The 22326-nt window shown below is 47.0% G+C and overlaps 2 protein-coding genes across 3 annotated transcripts in view; both read left to right on the plus strand.

The window, feature by feature from the left end:
* chrm3b (cholinergic receptor, muscarinic 3b) overlaps positions 1-16580 on the plus strand; it is a 33805-nt gene extending 17225 nt beyond the window's left edge. For both annotated transcript variants that reach the window (XM_047032761.1, XM_047032762.1), the window contains 2 exons: positions 12299-12934; positions 13287-16580. In XM_047032761.1, the coding sequence (XP_046888717.1) occupies positions 12330-12934; positions 13287-14616 (1935 nt within the window). In that variant the 5' untranslated portion in view covers positions 12299-12329 and the 3' untranslated portion in view covers positions 14617-16580. The remainder of the gene's footprint in view (positions 1-12298; positions 12935-13286) is intronic.
* Positions 16581-18711: 2131 nt separating this feature from the next.
* Positions 18712-22326, plus strand: part of fmn2b (formin 2b) — a 43522-nt gene continuing 39907 nt past the window's right edge. The window contains 1 exon segment of the mRNA XM_047032798.1: positions 18712-20934. Coding sequence (XP_046888754.1) covers positions 18996-20934 — 1939 coding nt within the window. The 5' untranslated portion in view covers positions 18712-18995.

The raw sequence follows: 22326 nt of genomic DNA on the forward strand, positions 1-22326 counted from the left end.
CTCACTAGAGCAAATGCCAGTGAAAGTTATCTAGACTAGGATGTCCTGTTTACAGGAGGGTTACCGTAACACAAGTCCTCTCGCATGGCTGCCACGAACAGATCAGCAGACAGATCGAAACCATCCATGAGCCCCTGGGTCCTGGATGCCTGCTTCAGGAATCTCCAGCCCACCACTTTCATCTCAGAGAGGGATCAAATACTACCCCAAACCCCAAGCCAAAACACTGAGGCGGCCTGGCTCTGCATTCACACAGACAGAGTCAAAACAGGGTCCAAGGCTTTCATTACCAAATAGACCTCTTTTTCCTTCATCTGTTAAGTGCCGGTAATGACCTTTCTTGTAGTACGTCACTGTGGCATGTGGTTTGGGTCGCTAGGTTTTGATATATAGACCAGGAGGTGGGTGATTAGCTGTGGCGGACAGAGTTAAGCCCACTCAGAACGCCTGATCCATTCCAAATATTGACCAAAGTCGTTTGTGAAGGAACAAGGGTGTGACGTCTTTACCAAGAGTCAACAAAGCAGTCAAATGTTTTTTCTATAGAAAAAATACCCAAACTGACCTCATATAGCAGGTTGGGCTACTAGATGGATCCTGGAGCACTGTGTAACCCCTCCATCCAACACTAGACACCTATTTATTGGGATGGCTAAGGGTGGTCCATGTTACCTTACAACTCAGGGTTAAGCACTACACTACCATAAGTAACTTGTATTGGACCAAAACGAACATTTACTCTTTCTCACTAAAGTTCAGCTTTTGATCTAATATCAGCCTTTGGTTGATAGGTTTTGGTTGAGCTCCTACTTCTTCTCACAGTAGAATCGCTTTCTGTCTGGTTCCACACTTATAGACACACTCAAGGCCTCATTTACTAACATTGCGACCGCAGCTTAATCTGCGCCTTTGCCAAACCGCAAATAGCGCACGGTGTATTTCTGCATTTTGCGTGGTATTTATTAAACCGGATCCTCTTCGGGCAATCAGTGCCCTTTACTGTGAATTAGCGCGCCATTAAAAGACGGGAAAAATCGTTTGCATGCTACTGCCACCATAGGTGATTTGAAAAAAAAAAAATAATAAGTTCAGCGAACAGAAGCTAGAAATATACACACCCACTTTCCCTTATACCCTCCCAGCAGTGGTAATCTGCGTTTTTACTCAAGTGCGATGTCTTTGTAAATTTGGTGTTATGTCTTTACCTGCTATTTCGCACCTGAAATGGGCACAATCCTGTGAGTAAACGAGGCCCTCAGTGTCTTTCTGTCTGGTTCCACACTTACATACACACTCAGTGCCAAACATCCTGTTTTACCCCTCTCTTACTGCCCTGGTGTGGAGGTCTTCAGAGAAAGTTCCTTGTTTTTCTCTTCTTATCTGACTCTCCTCCGTCCTGTTCTCCTCTGTTTAGCAGTAACAAGATGGCAGACACCTCCCTGTTGGGGAAGATGAGAGAATTAAATGGGGTCTCTCTGAGGATGTGGAAGTGCGTGTGTTGGCTCATAATCTGTATGCAGCCCCTAGTCTCTCCTCCATTAAGGAAAAGCCTCAGAGCCCTGCATCACCGGGGGCTCCTGGGTATGAGTGTGAGTGTGAGTGTGAGTGAGTGTGTGTGAGTGTGTGTGAGTGCGTGCGTGTGTGTGTCGGAGTGCGTTGGTGTGTGGTGTTTATCTCTCAAATGTTGGGGGAACAGATTAAGGGGCTTTCTGGGCTATCTCAGAGCTGAGCCCTTCTCCTGGTTGCTTCTATTTATGACAAGTATCACGCATTGTGCTGCGGGAGTTTCATCCCTCTCTGGATGGAGGTCAAGTTTGAAAAACATCTCTCTATTCAGACTGGATAACATTAATTGTCCTGTCCCTCAGTCTGCGGTAAAAATATTGTTTTGTTCAGTGGGCCTCTATAACATCTATTTACTGTAATTATCACTCTCTCACACTGTTGGCTACTGCATAGAGGCTTACAGAACTGCTACTGATTTACAATCTTCACAGAAAACAGGAGGACTATCCCCACCCACGCACCCCATGCCTATCGCCACTCACTGTTTCCCCCCACCTGCAGGTGTTGCACTCGCAGCTGGCAGCTGCCAATCAAAATGATCCTGTTGATTTCTACTCTTATGAGGGGACATTGCGTTTTGATTGGTGGACAGGCTTTCCTAAGTGTTCTGTCGTTCTCCATCCCCCAGTGTGGGACTTCTGAGTGAGGCAGTGGACAGTTACAGGCCCATTAATCAAGCCTGTCTACCACTGTTAGTTACTGTGGCAAGGCATGGCTTTAAACACCCAAAGACATGGTGTGTGTGTGTGTGTATTTAGAGATGTTTTGAGCTTGCCGCATGTGTGAGTGTACTGTATAGTTAGCCAAGCTGAGGTGAAACTGAACAGACATGTACTGTAGGTTTACAAGGAGCTTAAAGGAGCCTGGTGAGATAGTTAAGAAGACTGTAAATGCATTCTTCAAGAAGAGGCCAAACCTATAAACCTGCAACCAAGTAAAAATAACCGTCCAGACATTTTTTTACATTTTTTTGTTAAATTGTCATTTATGACACTCACAATTGGTTAAACATTGAGATACAGTTGCGACAAGACAATTTACTCTATGTTATATTTCTACTCTTCTCCCCTCTTCGACACTCACGATTTGTAAAATTATGTCTTTGACTTGAAATTGTCCACTTTGTCGCGTTTACAGGCCCTTTTCCCCCTCTCCGACGTGCAGATGATTGGTTGAATTTCCACAGGAAGTGTTGAAGGATGTTAAAAGGGCTCTGCGAGATGTCACAGTGTGTGCCGTGACATCCTGAATGGATGTTCCACTTCAGGAGAGTTGTTGATGTGTCTTTATACGTCAGTAAATGGCTCTGGCTGCCATATTTCATTAGAGTGAGCCTGACACCGTCCTCCCTCGCCAGCTCTCTCAGCTAGTGCACCCCCTACAGTGCTGTCGGTCCCTTAGCAGTGGAGAGAGACAGCTGCCTGAGTCAGGGGGGGGAGGGTGGAGGGCTGGGGGGGTTTGACAGACAATTTTTGCATATCCCACAGGTGGAGTAAAATGTCATAGGACATAGAATGAAAAGCACAGAAATGTTTCCCAAAGTCGATGGCACTCTGGTCTGAAGCTGAACGTTGAAAAAAGTCTTTGTTCGGCTACATGGGGAATAAAAAACTGCAGCGTGATGCACCTGCCCAGAGCATTCATCAGACTGCTGGCAGTTAACTGGCAGTTAGTCATCACCACAACATGTCTGTCTGGCTTTGTGGCCAGATGTGACACTGAAAAGTTCTCAATATTTTGCAGATAAAGTGCTAAAGGGAACTCAGCCAGTGTGTGGTTTTAGCACTGTTTATGCTCAGTGCTCAAGACTTGATATATTGGGTTTTATTGGTGAATTGTTCAACATTTCCACCTTTTGATGTAAATTCTTTTAGAAGACATGTAATAAAATTCTGTCTGGAAATTCTGTCTGGAGATGCTCTCTTTCTATCTCTTTGTTGCACTCTTTCTTCTCTTACTTTCCTCAAGTGTCTACATTTCTCGATAACAGACACACACATACACATACACCAACTATTTCTCTCTTAATTTTGCAATCAATTTCAATTCCATAGACTAGCTCAAGCATCTCATCTTGTAACATATGGGTCTCCTTGCTTCGCCTCCTCAGTGGGCCCTGGCTGTCTCGCAGGTCTTTGAATGAGATGAGAGTGTGCTGCAGACTGTTTGAGGTTATCCACTTCCTCTGTTTGTCTGCCAACCTGCGGGGAGAATGACTTCCTGGAAAGGCTGAGATAATGATTCTCAATCAAAGGAACGGAGCGAGGGGAAAAAGGAGGAACAAAAGAGTCAAATGTGTGTGATTGTGTGTGATTCCTTCTCTCCATCTGGCTCCTACTCTAGTGTGCCGTGCAGAGTTTTAAAACAAACACTTTTTGGTATGGCGTGGGTGTTCACACTTTGACACATTCTGATTTCATGACTCTGTCTTTGATTCCAGTTTATGGTGCACAGTTCCATGTCAAATGTAATGTAATGTATATACCGTAGAAGGAAAGTCTACCTGTCAGTTTTGGAGCCGTGCTAAATCCTCAAATTGATGTTATGTTAGAAGCTGCCTCAGGGTTTCTGGTGCTTCCCATGTCTGGACAATGAAATTATGATGTCAAAAAGACAAATTGCAGAGAAAATCTTATTTTTCTGTTCATCTGTTCCAATCGGATGTGCATGGGTTGTCAATAAAAATTCAATTACAGCTATAAAATTACAAACAGCACTCCTCCAATGTTAAAGTGCTTCACATTATTTTTCCAGACTTTGTAGATAGCATTTAAGATGCTTTTTAGAGAGGGGTTGTCATATAATGGACATTTAGTATAAACCAGCCTGGTTACACATTAATTATACATTTCTGCATCTTTGTCACACCTGCAAATCTTAGTTTTTTTGGTTTGTTGTTATTCCCATTATTTAGTTAGATTGAGATCCTGTTGTACCCTACTACTCTGATGTGAGATTCAAATCAAACGGATACAGTATCAGACACATCAACTTGTGAGCATGCTCCCTTCTTTGATCTGAGTGTTTTACAGGGCTAGTAACATGGCTGTATTATACAGAGGCATTAGAACTACAGTGCCCTCCAAAAGTATTGGAACAGTGAGGCGAATTCCTTTATTTTTGCTGTAGACTGAAAACATTTGGGCTTGACATCAAATAATGAACGTGAGACCAGAGATCAACGTTTCAGCTTTTATTTCCAGGTATTTACATCAGGATCTGATGCACAACTAAGAAAATATCACATTTTGTTTGAATCCACCCATTTGTCATGTGATCAAAAGTATTGGAACAGATATACTTAAAACATATTTAAGTGAATAAGACTTAATATTTAGTTGCAAATCCTTTGCTTTCAATAACTGCAGCAAGTCTGTGACCCATTGACGTCACCAAACTTTTGCATTCTTCCTTTTTGATGCTTTCCCAGGCTTTCACTGCAGCCTCTTTCAGTTGTTGTTTGTTTTGTGGGGTTCCTCCCTTCAGTCTCCTCTTAAGCAGGTAAAATGCATGCTCTATAGGGTTTAAGTCTGGAGATTGACTTGGCCAGTCTAATACCTTCCATTTCTTGCCCCTGATGAACTCCTTTGTTGTTTTGGCAGTGTGTTTTGGGTCGTTATCTTGCTGCATGATGAAGGCTCTGCCAATCAGTTTGGTTGCACCTTTCCTTAAATTGGCAGACAAAATGTTTCTGTAGACTTCCGAGTTCATTTTGCTGCTGCCATCATGTGTTACATCCTCAATGAAGATTAATGAGCCCGTCCCAGAAGAAGCCATGCAAGCCCAAGCCATGACATTACCTCCACCGTGTTTCACAGATGAGCTTGTGTGTTTGGGATCATGAGCAGTTCCTTTCTTTCTCCAAACTTTAGCCTTTCCATCACTTTGGTAAAAGTTAATCTTTGTCTCATCAGTCCATAAAACTTTGTCCCAGAATTTTTGAGGTTCATCTCTGTACTTTTTGGCAAATTCCAGCCTGGCCTTCCTATTCTTCTTGCTAATGAGTGGTTTGCATCTTCTGGTGTAGCCCTTGTACTTTTGTTCATGAAGTCTTCTGCGAACAGTAGATAGTGATACCTTCACTCCTGCCATCTGGAGGTTGTTGCTGATCTCACTAACAGTTGTTTTAGGGTCTTTCTTTACAGCTCTCACAATGTTTCTGTCATCAACTGCTGATGTTTTCCTTGGTCTACCTGTTCGACGTCTGTTACTTAGTACACCAGTAGTTTTCTTCTTCTTCAGGACATTCCAAATGGTTGTACTGGCTATGGCCAATGTTTCTGCAATGGCTCTGATTGATTTTCCATCTTCTCTAAGACTCACAATTGCTTGTTTTTCACCCAAAGACAGCGCTCTGGTTTTCATGTTGTTTTCACCTCTGAATACAGTCTGCATAGACAAAACCTATCTTACCCAATCTGAACCTGAGTGTAGACATTCAGTGGTATTTATTGATTGAATAATGTATGTAATAGGACACACCTGGGCAACAAAACACACCTGTCAGTCACATGTTCCAATACTTTTGCTCACGTGACAAATGGGTGGGTTCGAACAAAAAGGTGATATTTTCTAATTTGTGCATCAGATCCTGATGTAAATACCTGGAAATAAAAGCTGAAACGTTGATCTCTGGTTTCACATTCATCGTTTGATGTCAAGTCCAAATGTTTTCAGTCTACAGCAAAAATAAAGGAATTGGCCTCACTGTTCCAATACTTTTGGAGGGCACTGTACATTTAAGTTGTGTTATGGTGCATCATTTTCATGCATAATTGAAAATATAAATCACCCCACTCCTGTGATAAAACACCTCCTTTTCTTTTGAAGCCGGTCGTTTTGTTGTCCACGCGTGCATATTTTATGGAACAAAGGCTTTATTAGCTGGACCATATGCAAAGTAGGTAGCAGTTTGAGAGCATCACTATGATTATACACAGGTTGAGCAAGGTGACTGAATGTTCTGTAATGCAATTAAGTGTGAAGAGTCTTGATATTATCTTCAGAATAAGAGTAACACAGGCTAAAGTAGTACAGTCAAGGCCCAAAAGCATTATTCAAGCTTTTTGACGCACAATATCAATAAGCTACAAATAATTAATATTTAGAGCAATGGGCTTTTCATGCCTGTCTGTCATTTCGATTCTCTAAGACACTGGTCTGGCTGGAACAGCCTATTTCAGATCGATAGACAGATTGATATTGGTGAACTTTATTGCTATGGGTGAAAGAACATTTGACCCTCCATGATGGGGTTGTAATGGTTTTTGGCAGAAAGCCTCCAAACTTCAGATGAGACCCTGTCTAGGACTCTGTCAAGTAATTTCATGAATGACAGTTGAAACACTAAACCATGATTTCTCATTCAGAGCTCTTTTTCATGTGTCATGATGCTGAGGGTCAAGGTTTGCTTTGGGAGGGAAATATCCTACAATTACTTCAAAAAGGCCGAATCAATACCAAGGACTGTTTGTATAAACTGTCAGTTTGTACTGACTTTTTGCTGACTGCAGTCTTCAGTGCAGACATGACATACTGAGTGCTCTCTATATACATGCTACAGAAGCCAGTCCAACAAAGAGGAAATTGCCATCATTATCCAGAGACCCACCAGACTGCCTGTTAATTGGAAACAACCATTGAAGTGGCTCAGTCTGACCTTTACAGCAGGATCTGAACTATCAACCTTACCTCGTCATTCAGTGAGGTCCTCTAGCGGCTATACCTGCAGTTGGACTATGAGCTGCTTCTCTTCCCTCTTCCTCCCCTCTTCCCCTCCCAGTATGAGGCTCGGATGAAAAAGCTTGCCCTGGATCAGCGTCAGAAATAAAGCAGTGTTCGAGGGAATCGTGGTTGCTAGACTGAGTCCCTTTTCATCCTCATCTATTTGGCCACACAGCCCACCTACCCATGTGCAGATATGCACATCCTCCCTTCCTCAGACAATTGACCCGCAAAGCCAATTTCAGACCAGGGCACAAGGCCCCTTCCCCCGCAAGCCTTCATGAATGCATGCAACTGATTGGTGGAGAGAAGACAGCAGATTTGTCATATTGATGGCTGGAGCCCTAGGGTGGTTGTTGCTGACGTTCTGCAGGGAGGATAGTCTCACGGCCATGTCCCTCTCCTGGATGGATTGTAATTCATTTAAGAATTATATTCGGCCTGTTCCTGTCACAATTAAAAGTTATGCGTCTGGGACCAGCTGGCTGGGGGAGATTCAGCTTAACCTGAGCTGATGAAGACTGAGAGCATATGAGTCTGTGTGTAAGTTCACGTGTCTGTGTGCAGGTCACATCAGGTCAGAGGGGCGGGACATGGGAATAACAATGTTCCTGAAGATATGAGGAGAATGTTAACTGTCACTTCTGTTTCAGCATCTGTAGCCAGCCTTAGTCACCGATCTGCAGTCATGCTCTCAACCTGTCTTTGTGCTCTCACTGGGCTCAGAGCTGCTGTCACTTTAGCCTTGGTCAAATATGGCTAACACAGGCTGTGTTGGCCGTAATGTCAGAACTCTGAATATAGATCTAAATACATTATTCCAGTTTGAACAATAAATACAAGTTGGCCTTCACTAGTGACTTGTGATTCGTTGGGTAAACTAAGAGAGTTTAAGGTGAAAACAAAATATCAATGTGCCATTTTATAGCAGGTAGATAAATGTATATTGATTGTACACTTTGAAGAGTTTATTATTCTGTATTATTTATTTTTCTACAGCACTCACAGAAGGGGCATCACGTGCTTCACTTAGAGAGTTGATGGTGTGGCCATTTAGAATCCATCATAATGGATCTGCAATTGCTCTAAGTGGAGAGTTTTTCTTTTTGAGCCAGCAACAACACACTTTATTCCAAGGTATACTTTACGTAACAGGATCATACTGACAAAGTGGAGCATCATAGATGAACTGCTCTGACCTACAATTGAGGGAATGAATGGACTTTTTAAAATTATATTTCTAAATGCCTTGGACTGTCTTGATACAGATTGCCTGTATTATTCATGATTGGTGATTCATGACTGGTGAAACTTGTGACATTAGATGTCCTCTGACTACAACTTTTGAGGTAGGCTGAGCTTCTGAAACTAAAATGGCTTTGCCTTACGTAATGTAAGTGTAAAAATCATCAATGGAACAAAACAGCTTTCAAATGTGGACACCCCACTGCTTCAGCTAATTTAATTATATGAGGAGAACTCATAGTGAAGCATAATGCCTTTTCACATTCGCCATACTTAGTCCCTCAGAGCTGGCCTCTGTCTCTGCAGCTTGAGATTCAACACACCAGCTGGCTGTTTTCACAAACACTTTCAGCTTTTAGAAATAAATGGAGAGGATTTCAAACTGCTGCCTGTTGACATTAGTCTTTTTTCTGCTCTTTCTCTCTCACACTGTCTGAGCTGGCTAATAGAGAAAGAGAAAGAGACATAGAAAGAGAGAGAGGCTATGGGGGAGAGAGAGAGAGAGAGAGAGAGAGAGAGAGAGAGAGAGAGAGAGAGGGGGGGGGGGTGAGAATGAACAAAAGAGAGAGTAAAATCACACAAATGTGATGTGCCTTATGTTACAAACCAATGCATGCTGCCCCTGGTAGATAAACAGTATAAGACCAGTTTGTTTGGAAGGGGGAATTGAATTGCCGGTGCAGTCTGGTGTGTCTCAGAGGAAGCTAAAGAGAGGAACAGAACCAGAAAAATACCTTACTCTCTCTCTCTCTCTCTCTCTCTTTCTCTCTCTCTCTCTCTCTCTCTCTCTCTCTCTCTCTCTCTCTCTCTCTCTCTCTCTCTTTCTCTCTCTCTCTCTCTCTCTCTCTCTCTCTCTCTCTCTCTCTCTCTCTCTCTCTCTGTCTGTCCCTCTCCTTTGCTCTCTGTCTCTCTAACTCTCTCGTCCATACATTTGTCTCAGCCTTTTTTAAGATGTTGGGCTAGAGAAGTACTACTACAAGCTCTCTTTGTCAAACTAACAACAATGACACAATCAGAGCAGACAGGCCTGTCTAACTATGTTAGTGGTCTTCAGAAGGTGTGTGTGGGTGTGTAGAAGCATGCTTGCAATGTATGTGTGTGTGTGTATGTGTGTCTTTCTGTCTGTCTGAGTGTGTTTATGTGTATTTTGAAAGTAACACTTTGATCCTTCGAAGTGAGATGGAACTTGAAGCTGTCACTCTGTCTGACACTAATCTTCATGGTGGGAAGTCTGCAATGGCAAAAAAAATGGAGTAATAGAGAGACAACCAACCTCCCGACGAGTGACAGGAGGTAAGGGTGGAGGTATTTAGATATAACTGACACGAAAGGAGAAAGAGAGAATAAGAGGTCAGGAGAGATGGACAGAAGATTGACAGGAGGGAGAGCTGAGTAACACGTGTTATGCCGATCTAGATAGAATCTGCCTGGTGACATTGGTGTCATTTTGCTCTCTTGTGGTTAGCAGAGTGTATGTGTGTGTGCTGGGGAAGTAGAAGGGATGGCGTCCCGCCGGGCCGACTACAAGGTAATTACCCATCTCCCCGTGCTCTCAGCAGCCACGTCAACTCTGATTGAGATCAATTACACACCAGAGAGAGGAGAGAAAGATGAGAGGAAGGATTGAGGAGAGGAGGATGGAAAGATGAGTGAATGGAAAGAGGGGGGGGGGGGCTTTTGTTTCTGTCCATCAGATATGGAATTGGGGTTGAACACTGTAGCGAAGCAGAGGTTCGGCAATAAAACGTGTTAAATGCTCGTATCATTTCAACGTGTCTTACAGGAGTGACAGTGATGTCAGGGAAAGAGGGAGGAATAAAAGGGCAGAGATGGAGAGATGGAGAGAGGGGGAGAGGGAGAGGGAGAAAGGGAGGTGTCTAGGATTGTTGCGGCTCAGCTGGTGCTGTCCAGATGGCAACCATCAATAGGAGGGCTGGAGTGAGCGATGGAGGGCTGGAGTGAGGGCAAGGTCAGAGGAACAAGCAGGGACTCAGGGACCCCGTGGTTGCCTCGTGCCTTTTTCTTGGCTGGTTTCCATGGCGACGCGGTGGCCAAGCCCGATGACAGGTGAGAACCTCACTGCCTGGCTCACCCACGGTGCACTGGGGCAGCTCTCCTCAGGTGGGCCTTTCTGCTACCAGCCTGAAATCTGACCCAATGTCAACAACGTCATCAGTCATGACATGGTTTTATCTGTGACAACATTTATTAGGAGATGAGCAGGTACAATACCAAAATAGCAAAGGACCACAATGAAATCAGACCCTATGAATTAGTCATGGCAACTTTTTTGTATGAATATCTGTAAGCTGCATATGCCAACATTGTTGCCTACTCCAATTCAGTTTCCCTCAACTTAACCCGACAGATTCCTTTTGGAACGGCTGTGTTGGGCTCAGCCTATAGGAACTCCACAAATCTCTTAGCTCCGCCTCTCCGCTCCTGCCTGTGCCAACCCTGCTCCCATCCTCTCCCAGGGTCACACGGAGGGTAGGAAGTAGTTGGCAGTGAGGATGCAGCGCTATGACTTCACTCTCAGTTAGCCTTGGCAAAGGCTAAGTAGATGATCATCTCTGTAGTGATGTATACAGAACATATCCATGCAGAGCCATAAAGGCCTTGGTGTCCCCAGACTTGCATGTATGTACTTGTGCGCAAGCTTCGCATGTGGCAATGCTCACATACTCCACTGTGTACTTTATGCCTACATCGATGTTGAAACGAGGAGGTAGGTCAGCGACTATTTAGCAAGCTTGTAGCGACTGTAGTGTGACTCACATTGTTATAGCAGATTTCTCCACAGACCCTCTGGACTACTTCCTGTACATGTTTGAAGATTCCAGAGAGTAGTTGCCACACAGTTGACAGTCCTTCTCTCTCTCTCTCTCTCTCTCTCTCTCTCTCTCTCTCTCTCTCTCTCTCTCTCTCTCTCTTTCTCTTTCTTAGTCTCTCTCCACTCACTTTTCCCTTCTCTAGTCCTGATCTCTTGTTTTCTACCTCTCTGCTTCGCCCTCTCCTCTCTCTCCCTATTGCTTGCTCTCTCCCTCTCCCTCTCTCTGGAATGGGACAGTTGGACCAGGATTTTAAATCAGGGATGTGCTCTTGGCAGGCGGGCCTTGAGTGTGTCACTGAAGGAATCGTTTTTAAACTCTACCTGCATAATTTCAGAAAGAAGAGTCAGCAGAACTGAGAGGCCAAGCCATGACATTTACCACAGAGACTTCATCTTTTGGCTCTGAAATCTACCCAGAGGTCGAACCCATAACACTGACACACACTCGGACACACAGAAAACACACACTTTTAACTCAACTCTTTCTTGATCTCTGTTCTTTATGTGCTAATGAAGTAGTAGAGGAGTGGGAGAGATGTGTACACTTCTCTAAGTCTATTGTTTCATGAGAAAGCTCATAAATAAGGCCAACATGTACATACAGTGTTTTAACTGTATAACACCATGTCCTCTGATTGATTCCAATCCAAACAGTTCTTTCTCCTCTCATTGGAACAATGCCATTAATACAACCTGACATGATGTCAAACAACTGGAAAAATATGTGCAATAACCTTTTTAAAATCTTTACTTTTATCTTTTATCTATGAAGTGAAATGAAGTGAACTATACTTTACTTGTGACAGGCTATTGTCAACCTTAGTAATAAATAGAATAATCCCAAAGTGTTGTATTTCATGTTTTAAGAGAAAGTGATGCATGACTGGAAATCAGCATTTGTTTTTACTGAAATTTCTTCTGCTCTTTCAGATCTGTTTCTAGAATATGCCCTGCTGCCATCATGACCCTCAACTCCAGCTCTGCCTCCGACCCGAGCCTCTACTTGTCAAACAGTTCCCCGGGAATGAGAGCCCACCCCGACACCGCCATTATGGGCGGAGCTTATGGGGACAGTACTTTAGTGGGCGGGGCTTACGCTGATTCTGCAGTCTTGTCTGTCGGCGGTAGCCAGTGGGCTCATCCCGTGGACCAAAGTCTGTCCAATGACTCCTCCCACTTTACCAACCTAACACTTGGCGGCACCTCTAACGGAACTGTCCTCATCCCCACGGTGACCTACGACCCCCTGGGGGGTCACACGGTATTGCAGGTTATCATCATTGTCTTCCTCACTGGTTCACTCTCCCTGGTAACAGTGGTTGGCAACATTCTGGTGCTGGTGTCGTTCAAGATCAACAAGCAGCTGAAGACTGTCAACAACTATTACTTATTGAGTCTGGCTTTTGCCGACCTGACCATCGGTACTCTGTCCATGAACCTGTACACCACCTACATCATCATGGGTTACTGGCCTCTGGGGCCTGTGGTGTGTGACCTGTGGTTGGCCATCGACTATGTAGCCAGCAACGCCTCTGTCATGAACCTGCTGGTCATCAGCTTTGACAGGTAGGTAGACACCCATCTCATCTGTTGGGTTTGGAATAATGTGCAATCAGTGCATTGTCAGTGTACTGGTATCAAGTGTAAAGCAGACAGGAGTAAAGGGCAAACTGTTCCTGTTTCATAGTTGTCTAATTTAGGTCAAACTAATGACTTTGTAATGAAAAGTCAAATTGGCCGGGTTTCCCTGATTCGTTAAGAAGCTCTTAACGCTAAGATCTTCTTAAGAACGTTCCAAGAGCGTTCGAGAGCGCCCTTACAACGTTCTTAAGACGCTCTTAGCGTTAAGAGCTTCTTAACGAATCTGGGAAACCCGGCCAATGTCTGTTAAAGGGTTCTCCTACTCCTCCACCTGCAGGTATTTCTCTGTGACTCGACCGCTGACCTACCGTGCCAAGAGGACCACCAAGCGCGCCATGACCATGATCGCCCTGGCCTGGTCCATCTCCTTCGTCCTCTGGGCCCCAGCCATCCTGTTCTGGCAGTACTTTGTTGGGGACCGGACGGTGGGGCCTGGGGAATGCTACATCCAGTTCCTGACAGAGCCCATCATCACCTTCTGCACTGCCATCGCAGCCTTCTACCTGCCTGTCACCATCATAACCGTTCTGTACTGGAGGATCTACCAGGAGACAGAGAACCGTGCCAAGGACCTGGCGGGGCTGCGGGGGTCTGGCAACCAGGGCAAAGATCACGGGAGCCAGGGAGGGAGCCAGAGAGGGAGCCAGGAGGGAGGCCAGGGTGGAGGCCAGGGAGAGACCGCACCCATGGTCCCCAAGACAGGAAGCTCCAGGAGCTGCAGCAGCTATGAACTCAACCAGCCGGCTCAGAGAGGAGGCCCGGGAGGCAACAAGGCCAGGCCGGGGACGAGGCGCTTCTGTTTCTGGCTGCCGTTACGGGGTCGGTCCAAGAAGGCCACAGTCACCACGGCAACTGGCGAACCAGAACACAGTAGCAGCGACAGCTATAACAACAATGATGCAGGCGCGTCCATGGACCAATCGGAGTCTGAGGACGAAGATGGGGCGGAACCCAGGGCTATCTTCTCTATTGTGGTGGACCTGCCAGGTAAGGCAGGATCAGGGGAGGACTCCCAGAAGACCTCACCAGAGGAGAGAAAAGCGTTGGAGTCTGACCCTCTCCGACCACAGGGGGATGGGAAAAGGGCGTCGTCCAAGGGGCGGAGAGAACACCAGACCTCTATCCAATCAAATGCATCCACAGACGCCACCAAGGCCTCGTCCGGTGAGGGGGGCGGCACCTTAAAGTCTGTCTCATCCGTCGCCGTCTCCATCAAGGATGCGTCTGTGGCCAAGCGCTGTGCCTCCAAGACCAAGAGCCAGAACAACAAGAAAAAGACCTCGGTGGTGAAGGAAAAGAAGGCTGCTCAGACTCTCAGTGCCATCTTGTTTGCGTTCATCATCACCTGGACTCCCTACAACATCATGGTGCTGGTCAATACCTTCTGCACTGATTGTATTCCCGAGGCCCTGTGGGCGCTGGGCTACTGGTTGTGCTATGTCAACAGCACCGTCAACCCCATGTGCTATGCCCTCTGCAACAAGACCTTCCGGGACACCTTCAAGCAGATCCTCATGTGCCAGTGGGATGACAAGAGCAAAAGGAACAAACCTCAGTTCCAGCAGAGGCAGCCAGTCGCCGCCTACCGCAAGAAAGACCCACTGTAGAACAAGAAAAAGGAGGCGGGTTGATGGGTATTGTTGTTTTTGGAGAGGGGCTAGGCTGGTCTTTGTCTATAGAACATATTTCAGTGTTGTCACAGATTAAACGACCGAAAAAGATTGATAACCGAAGACTGATGATGAATGCTTCTCTGTACTGTGACAGTCGTAGGCAGGAGCAGATGGGTTCTGCATTCTGCCTCCTCTACAGTGGAACATTGAGGCAGCCATGTCCTCAACACAAGTGCAGGCGGGTTCACTCCTCCGTTGGAGACTCATGTGGACAGAGGAGGTGTTTAAGATGCGGAGAGATTGAGAAAGACTGATGTGTGTTTTTTAACAGGAACTAGTTGTCGAACAGAGCAGTCTATTGTTCTGAGCCTGGTTTGTTAGTGCACACATACACATAGATGCCCACGCACATTCACATTGATCACAACAACTCACACACATCTGCCTTTCAGGCTGAGACAGCCTGATCAAGGAACAATGACAGATGGGAGTCATTGTTGATGAGGAGTATTGTAAAGGTGCAGTATGTTTGAAAGGTCTTCAGTGCTACTCTTTTATTGGCCTCAACAGAAGGACTTGAGTGTAAACTCTACTTGTTAGTCCACCACCATGATTGAAGAGGTGAGCCAGAAATGTTCTTCCTGTTGTATCTGAAGAAAAATGTGGCTATTTTGTGTGCGTGTGTGGTGGTTAATTTACAAACGTGCTAAGCATTGTTGTGGTCTGTCGATGTTGCCTACAGTGAGTCTGTGAGTGTTGTGAGCACAAAACAGTTCAGCTGCTTAGTACATTGACTGTATCAGGTGATATTTATGTGGGAAAACAAGTGTGGATAATCATAAATAGATGTTTATGTATGCAGTTTTATGTTTATATACAATGATTGTCATATTAATTTGTAAATCCAAAATGTGTCCTTGAGATTTTCTCATGTTTTTATGGATCAGTTAAATTGCAATAAATTAAAATGTAGATCATTGAATATATTTTTACCATTAAGATATTGACTATGATTCAATAGTATTTAATTATTCATAAGTATCTTTTGGGGATTTCATACGATTAATATTTAAGTAATTTGTCTATGACAGTTACTGCTTACAAAACGGGTGTCCTTGACCATTCCTTGTCGGGAAATGGTTTGGAGTGACTTGATGTGAGGGAACAGTTCCACCTAGTGGTGAAGAAGCCACAACACCACCAGTCACAGACCAGAGGACAGACAAAACTGGCTTGTAGGTGCTTTCCTACCGCACAGTTGCTCAATGACAGTTTTATTATATCAATGCCAGAACCAAACTAGACGGTTTTCCATTGATGTGAGGGAAGTTTAATTGATGTATTTTGTGTTTATCTGCTCATTTCTCGAGATCTGTGAGAATGTGGGGTTCCTCTTGTAGAAAGAAGTTTTGGAAGACTAGGCAGGTGTGTAGAAATATAGAGTTGAGTAGATTAAATACACAACTGTATGTAGAGTATTACTATGTACAGGTAAATGTGTGGTGTTTAACTCAAGGTGACATGACTGTTAAATATAGTAACTGGTGTCACCCAACATGGGGTTTGAGATCACCCAGAAGCGTGTTTTGTTCACTTTGACAAGTTATATTGTATTGGATGTTCAAAGTTCACTCCAACACTTACATTTTACACCAGAATTTGTCAGATCCTTTTAGACAATGTTTTTGTGCATAATCTCATTTACATAATTTTTTGGATTGATGTTACTGATATGTGTTACTCAGCTAGACTTAATTTTGTGTAGAATTGGTATACATATATATATATACATTTCTTTTTTTCTTGATTTCATCACATTAAACATTAAGTGCATGTTCAATACACAGTATGTTGCTTTTTCTATCTTAATTTTCCATTCACTTTTGAAGGCACATAGTGGTGACAAACCATTAGATTTATTTTTGATGTACCATGTATCACGGAAAATAAAGTTTCATACTGTGAAGTTTAAGATTATTCCTATTCTGTGGGTCTCCACACACAAACACACACACACACGCACACACCCACAAACACGCACACACCCACTCACACTTGTGAGTGAATGATAGACAGGGGTAGGCAGGGAAAGGTTGTATGAGAAGGTCAGAGAGGTTGGACAGGGATAGGAATTTAGTGGAGTGGTGGGACTGGGTGTTGAGGGTAACAGTTGGGTCTCTTAAGGACACTGGGTTGTAGAGGAGTATGTCATGATGCTGGTCGGCCGTGACTGGCCTCACCCTCCAGCAGCACAGTTGGTGGCAGTCATAGGCGCCGATTTATGTTTTCTTCCGTGGGTGCTCACGGACGCACGCCCTTTAAATGTTTAATTTTAAATGAATATAGCCTACTGGCAGTCTGCCACACGTGGGGGCTCAGTACTTTCCGTGGGTGCTCGAGCTCCGGAGCACCCACGGTATCGGCGCCTATGGTGGCACCTTACTGTTGGATGCGGTCCGCCAACCAGAACCCAAATAAGAAGAAAAAGACGGGAACGCTCAATATGCATTCTACCGAGTAGTCACTAGAGAGCAGTATTGTATATGTTTGGGATAATCACCCAGGCTTTCATTTTGCTCTCAACTTTATTTTGAGATTGACACAGTAACGTATGTATAACCAAACATAAAGATTTACATTATATGAGTCATTATTACAGTCGTAAGTTAATGCTGCCAGTGATGGCCAGGCTGTTGTCCTTGACTCAATCAAGCTGTCAAATTTACGCAGGTGAGACGAATCCACCTAAATCAATAATCGTGACGGCGGGACTATGGTGTAGCATTGGTGGATGCAAACCTCAAAGAGCGTAGAGTGAGTATTGAAACAATGTAATTTGTTGTGAATAAGCACCTCTTTACACATTTCCTTGAAATCGCCACCAAATTAACGGTTTCTGATTCATTCATTAAGTCTTGAAAAAAACCAAGCAATAAACCGACACTCGTTAAAACTGTAAAAAAAAGCCACAGCTGTGAGGCCTAGGCTATCACGATGAGACCTGTTCTCAACAGAAACCTAGGATGACTGCTCCATGATCTCGTGAGGAAATGTGTTGGATTAACACAAAGCCTTTTAGTAAAATCTTTGGAGACCCCATCTCCATATGCCTCTGTGAATCACAGCCTACATTGGGCGATTTAAGAAGAAATGGGAAATATCTCGACCCATTTTGTGCGTGGATGAATCACAAAATAAATTGAAATGACCAAATTGTTTGTTACAAATAATTGGATGTGCTTGTTCATAATCCAATTCCTGTGTTAGGATAGTGCCTTCTGTCTGAATTAACCAATATGGAACAACAAAATTAGTTATTTTACTATAATTTCTCTATAAGTAAATTGCATATATCCCTTCAGCTGAAGACATTTTGTTTTCAGTTTAAAGATTCCCTTGACCGGGTTCTGGAGAAGAGGATGCAGACCATCCACACATTGGATAGCCAGGTGCATGCTGTCCTAGAGAGCATTGTCAGAGCCCCCTTCAGAGTTGAGCCTGGGGCTCTGGCCAGCTGGGGCTCTCTGGACAGGGACCTAAACAGGAAGAGGACCTTCATCAGCCTCTCCTCCCTCCAGCCATACCTCCTCTGCCAACAGCTACATGACAACCATAGAGATGAGAGATATCAGACCCCGTTTCAGACCCAGACACTGCTACACAAGCTGTGGCCAAATCATCATATCCAGCACCATCCCCTCTCCCAGCCCTGCCTGCTCCAGCCCCATCACCATCCCCTCTCCCAGCCCTGCCTGTTCCAGACCCATCACCATCCCCTCTCCCAGCCCTGCCTGCTCCAGACCCAGCCCCATCCCCTCTCCCAGCCCTGCCTGCTCCAGCCCCATCCCCTCTCCCAGCCCAGCCTGCCCCAGCCCCATACCGTCTCCCAGCCCTGCCTGCTCCAGCCCAAGCCCCATCCCCTCTCCCAGTCCTGCGCAGGCGCACTGAGCAGCCAGGCAGAAAGCTCTGCTGAGCATGCCCCAGAGGGACGCGTCTGCGTCAGCCTATTATGCAGACGGGGGGCCGAGCCAGCAGAGCAGAGAGAGAGAGACACTGACGCAGAGGGGCAGTCACGGAGAGAGAGCAAAAGCAGCAGGAGGAGGAGGAGGAGGAGGAGGAGGAGAGCGAGCGTGCAGGCGCGGTTGCTACCGTCGTCGAACGTCTCCCCTGCATCGTCAACATCAGCGCTGCTGCCATCGTCACCGGAAAGCCAGCATAACGGAGGACTCTCTGTTCAGCACAACAACAACAACCACCACCAGCACCACCAGCAGCAGCAGGGAGCAGGAAGCAGACGAGGCCCAAACTGGAGCATCTGTTCCAGGCATGGCCTGAGAGGCAAGCGGGGGTGCTGCCGGAGGAGGAGAAGCATCATGGGGAACCAGGAGGCGAAGCAGAGGAAGGCCGCGGCAGCGGGGGATGGAAACACCGTTGCCGCGGACGACGCTCCGGGGCTCCGCGAGGCGGAGAGCACAAAGAAGGGAGGAGGAGCGGGGAAGAAATCCCACGGCAGGCATGGCAAAGGAGGAGGGGACGGAGGGACCAAGAAGAAAAACAAATCCGAGTCCAAGTCGTCCGTGTTCTCTATTCGTAAGCGGAAGAACCAGTCCAAGGGGAAGGGAGGGGGCTCCATGGGGGGGTCCAGGGAGGACGTTCTGGTGTCCCAGCAGGACGAGCTGGACAGCGCTCACTCCCTGTGCAAGACCCCAGACCTCTCAGCAGACGAGCTGGGCCAGTCGGACACGGAGGCGGTGGAGCACGGCAGCGGCCGTGTCGCCGTGGCCCGGGAGGAGAGCGGGAAGGCAGGCGCCACCACGGCCAAAAGCCCCGGAGAGGAAGGGCCGCGGGCCAGCTCGGGGTCGGACACGGACATCTACAGCTTCCACTCGGCAGCGGAGCAGGAGGACCTGCTAGCAGACATCCAGCAGGCCATCAGGCTGCAGCAGGGGGGCCTCATCTCAGGGGCTGAGGGGCTGGGAGGCTGGGGGGGCAATGGAGGCGGAGTGAGGAGGAAGCAGAGCTGTGACACCACCACTCCCACCCCCCCTGAGCCAGAGAGAGAGACCCAGCTCCAGAAGGGGTCTGTGTGTGTGTCTGGACCCCCGGCTGACTCCCTGACTGTCTCAGCCTCCAAGACACAAAATGGCCTGGTTTCAAGCCTGCTTAGTTCCTTGAATGAAGCTGAGGAGAGGGAAAGAGAGGAGAAGGAGGAGGAGGAGAGGGATGAGGAGGAGAGGGATGAGGAGGAGAGGGAGGAGGAGGAGAGGGAGGAGGAGGAGAGGGAGTATGCTGCCGCTGTAGCACAGCTAAACAAGGAGCGGAGGGAGCTAGAGGAGCCCGAGGCTCAAGCAGCTCTTTGTGTTGTTGCCGCGGGGACAAAGGACCAGCATGCTGCTCATCTCACTCCCCTCCCTCTTCTCCCCCCCACTACTGCCCCAGAGACGGATAGGGGGGTGGGAGGCCTGGTTGCCAAGACAACCAGCGCTAACAGCTTCATGGATCTCACCGCCTCGTTTGAGAGTGCTGTGGAGCCCCCTGAGGAAGTGGAGGAAGTGGAGGAAGTGGAGGAAGTGCTGGAGGGTGATGAGGAGGAGAACAGCCTGTACCCAGAGAAGCCCTCTCTCTTTGCAGACAGCCAGAGCAACCACAGCAGGAGCCACGAGTTCCAGGGGGATCTCAGTGATGGGGGGCTGAGTTCCGACCAAGCCTCCGAGGAGGGGGTCCGTCTGGGGGGAGGCACAAGCGTCGAGTCCCTGGAGTGCGTCAGCTCCTCGGAGCCCCTCCCCGAGGACGCTCCGACCGTGGGGCGGAGGAAGAGCAGCGTGTCCTTCTCCCAGTGGACGCTCCAGGAGAGCCCTCTGGCCACGCGCCGGCTCAAGTCCAGCCTGGCGGGCGGGAGCGGGGGCGGGAGCAGCGGTGGGAGCCCCACAGTCAAGCCCTACCCTCCCATCTTCCCCTCCTACATCAAGACCACCACGCGCCAGCTCAGCTCGCCCAGCTTCTCCCCGGGGGCCTCGCCGGCCCACAGCCCTCTCTCCCACCGGCGCTACTACGAGCTGGGCCACCACCGGGCCGAGCAGCGGCGCCTGCGGAGGCAGCGCTCCCACAGCATCACCGGGCCGCTCAGCCGCTCCGCCGACTGGACCGAGGAGCTGGAGAGGCTGCATCCGGGGGAGGAGGAGGGCGAGGGGGGCTACCTGGGGCATGGGGGCTCCGAGGACAGGCTGAGAGGGGGCAGCCATCCCCTCTGTGCCACGCGGAGGTCCTCCTGTGGACAGTTATCCACCGGAAGCTTCCAGGACGTCTTCACTGGTGAGTGGAGGAGCTGTGTACTGCATGAACAGGGCATCGATGCTAGACATTGGGTCAGGGACATTGGGTCTACGTTCTAAAATGTCTCAGTTTTTAAAGGGCTTTGTATTTCTTACTGATTTAGACAACCAAGTAAACCCTGAACACAGAAGCAGGCTGCACACAGGATCAGCAGACTGATGCCAGTGACAGTCGTCACTGTTATCTCAGTGACAGAATCACCTCAAAGCAAGCAATGTACTGAAACATTTTAACCTGTCTATGCACATCCACCCCACCCCCCCACCGCCACCACAGCCACCCTGGCAGAGATTAGACATCTCTGTGCCCTAACCATGCTTTCTTGCATGCTATTGCATAAAGTGAAAACAGACTTAATCTCTCACTTTCACACTCTCTCAATCTGTTTATCTTTTCTCTCTCGTCTACGTTTGCCAGCCAGCTCATCCATATTAATAACAGTGGTGGTTTTATTAACCAGCTACAGAAACAGAACTGGATGGTCTGCTTTGAGACAGTACTCTCAGTCCTCTAAATCAGAAATCTCGAAATGTCCTCTACGTAGCCAACAAGTGCACAGCAAAACACACCACCTGCATCAGCCTTGCTAGTTGAACTGGAGGATTAGTAGGAGGGCTGGAGATATAGCTGGTGTTTGTGTGGTCCTTGACAGTCAGTGTTCATTTCCTGACATGTTTTGCATAAACACACAGCAGTGCCCATTGAAGCCAAGGGACAGCTAGCTGGCTGAGAAAGACAGAAACCTTTTGTCTCTCCCCATTTTTGTCTTCCTCTGTCTCTGTCTGAAATGACATAGCAATTCCTCCTACAGGCCCGACTGTGAAAGGAGCAGAGAGAGGGAAAATAAGCAGAGAGGAGGAGGGAAACGGAGAGAGGGAGGGATTAGGTCACTTCTTTTCACGTTTGTTCCACGGACAGTTAGCTCAGATGCTGTCACTGTTGTTGTTCAGGAGATGCCGGGTCTCAACCGCTTTTGTTGTGCTCAGCACTCGAATGTGCATGTGCTTGCACTCCTGTGTGTGTGTGTGTCTATATTAGAGCTCAGAGCTGTGTCCGTCCTCTGGTCTGCTTGGAGACTCATCCTTGAGCGGGAGGCTGGTTTATTAATAGAGTACTGGACTGGACACAAGCCCTGCCTGCTGTACAGACACCTCATAGACACTACCTGCTATTCCCAGAAGGCAGGAGTAGTGTAGCAAAAGGAGTTACCTGTGTTTATGAGCAGCTGTGTTTGTCCTGTAGGACTTGTGAAGATTTAGATGCAGTCATACAAGCCCACATAGACACTCTGACGGACAGAACAGAGTGAAGGCCTGTAATCAGGTCTGGTCCCTATCCAATCTCCTCCTCCCTCTACCAGATGGCTGTATT

The sequence above is a fragment of the Hypomesus transpacificus genome, chromosome 13 (genome assembly GCF_021917145.1).
Source record: "Hypomesus transpacificus isolate Combined female chromosome 13, fHypTra1, whole genome shotgun sequence".
Lineage (NCBI taxonomy): Eukaryota > Metazoa > Chordata > Actinopteri > Osmeriformes > Osmeridae > Hypomesus > Hypomesus transpacificus.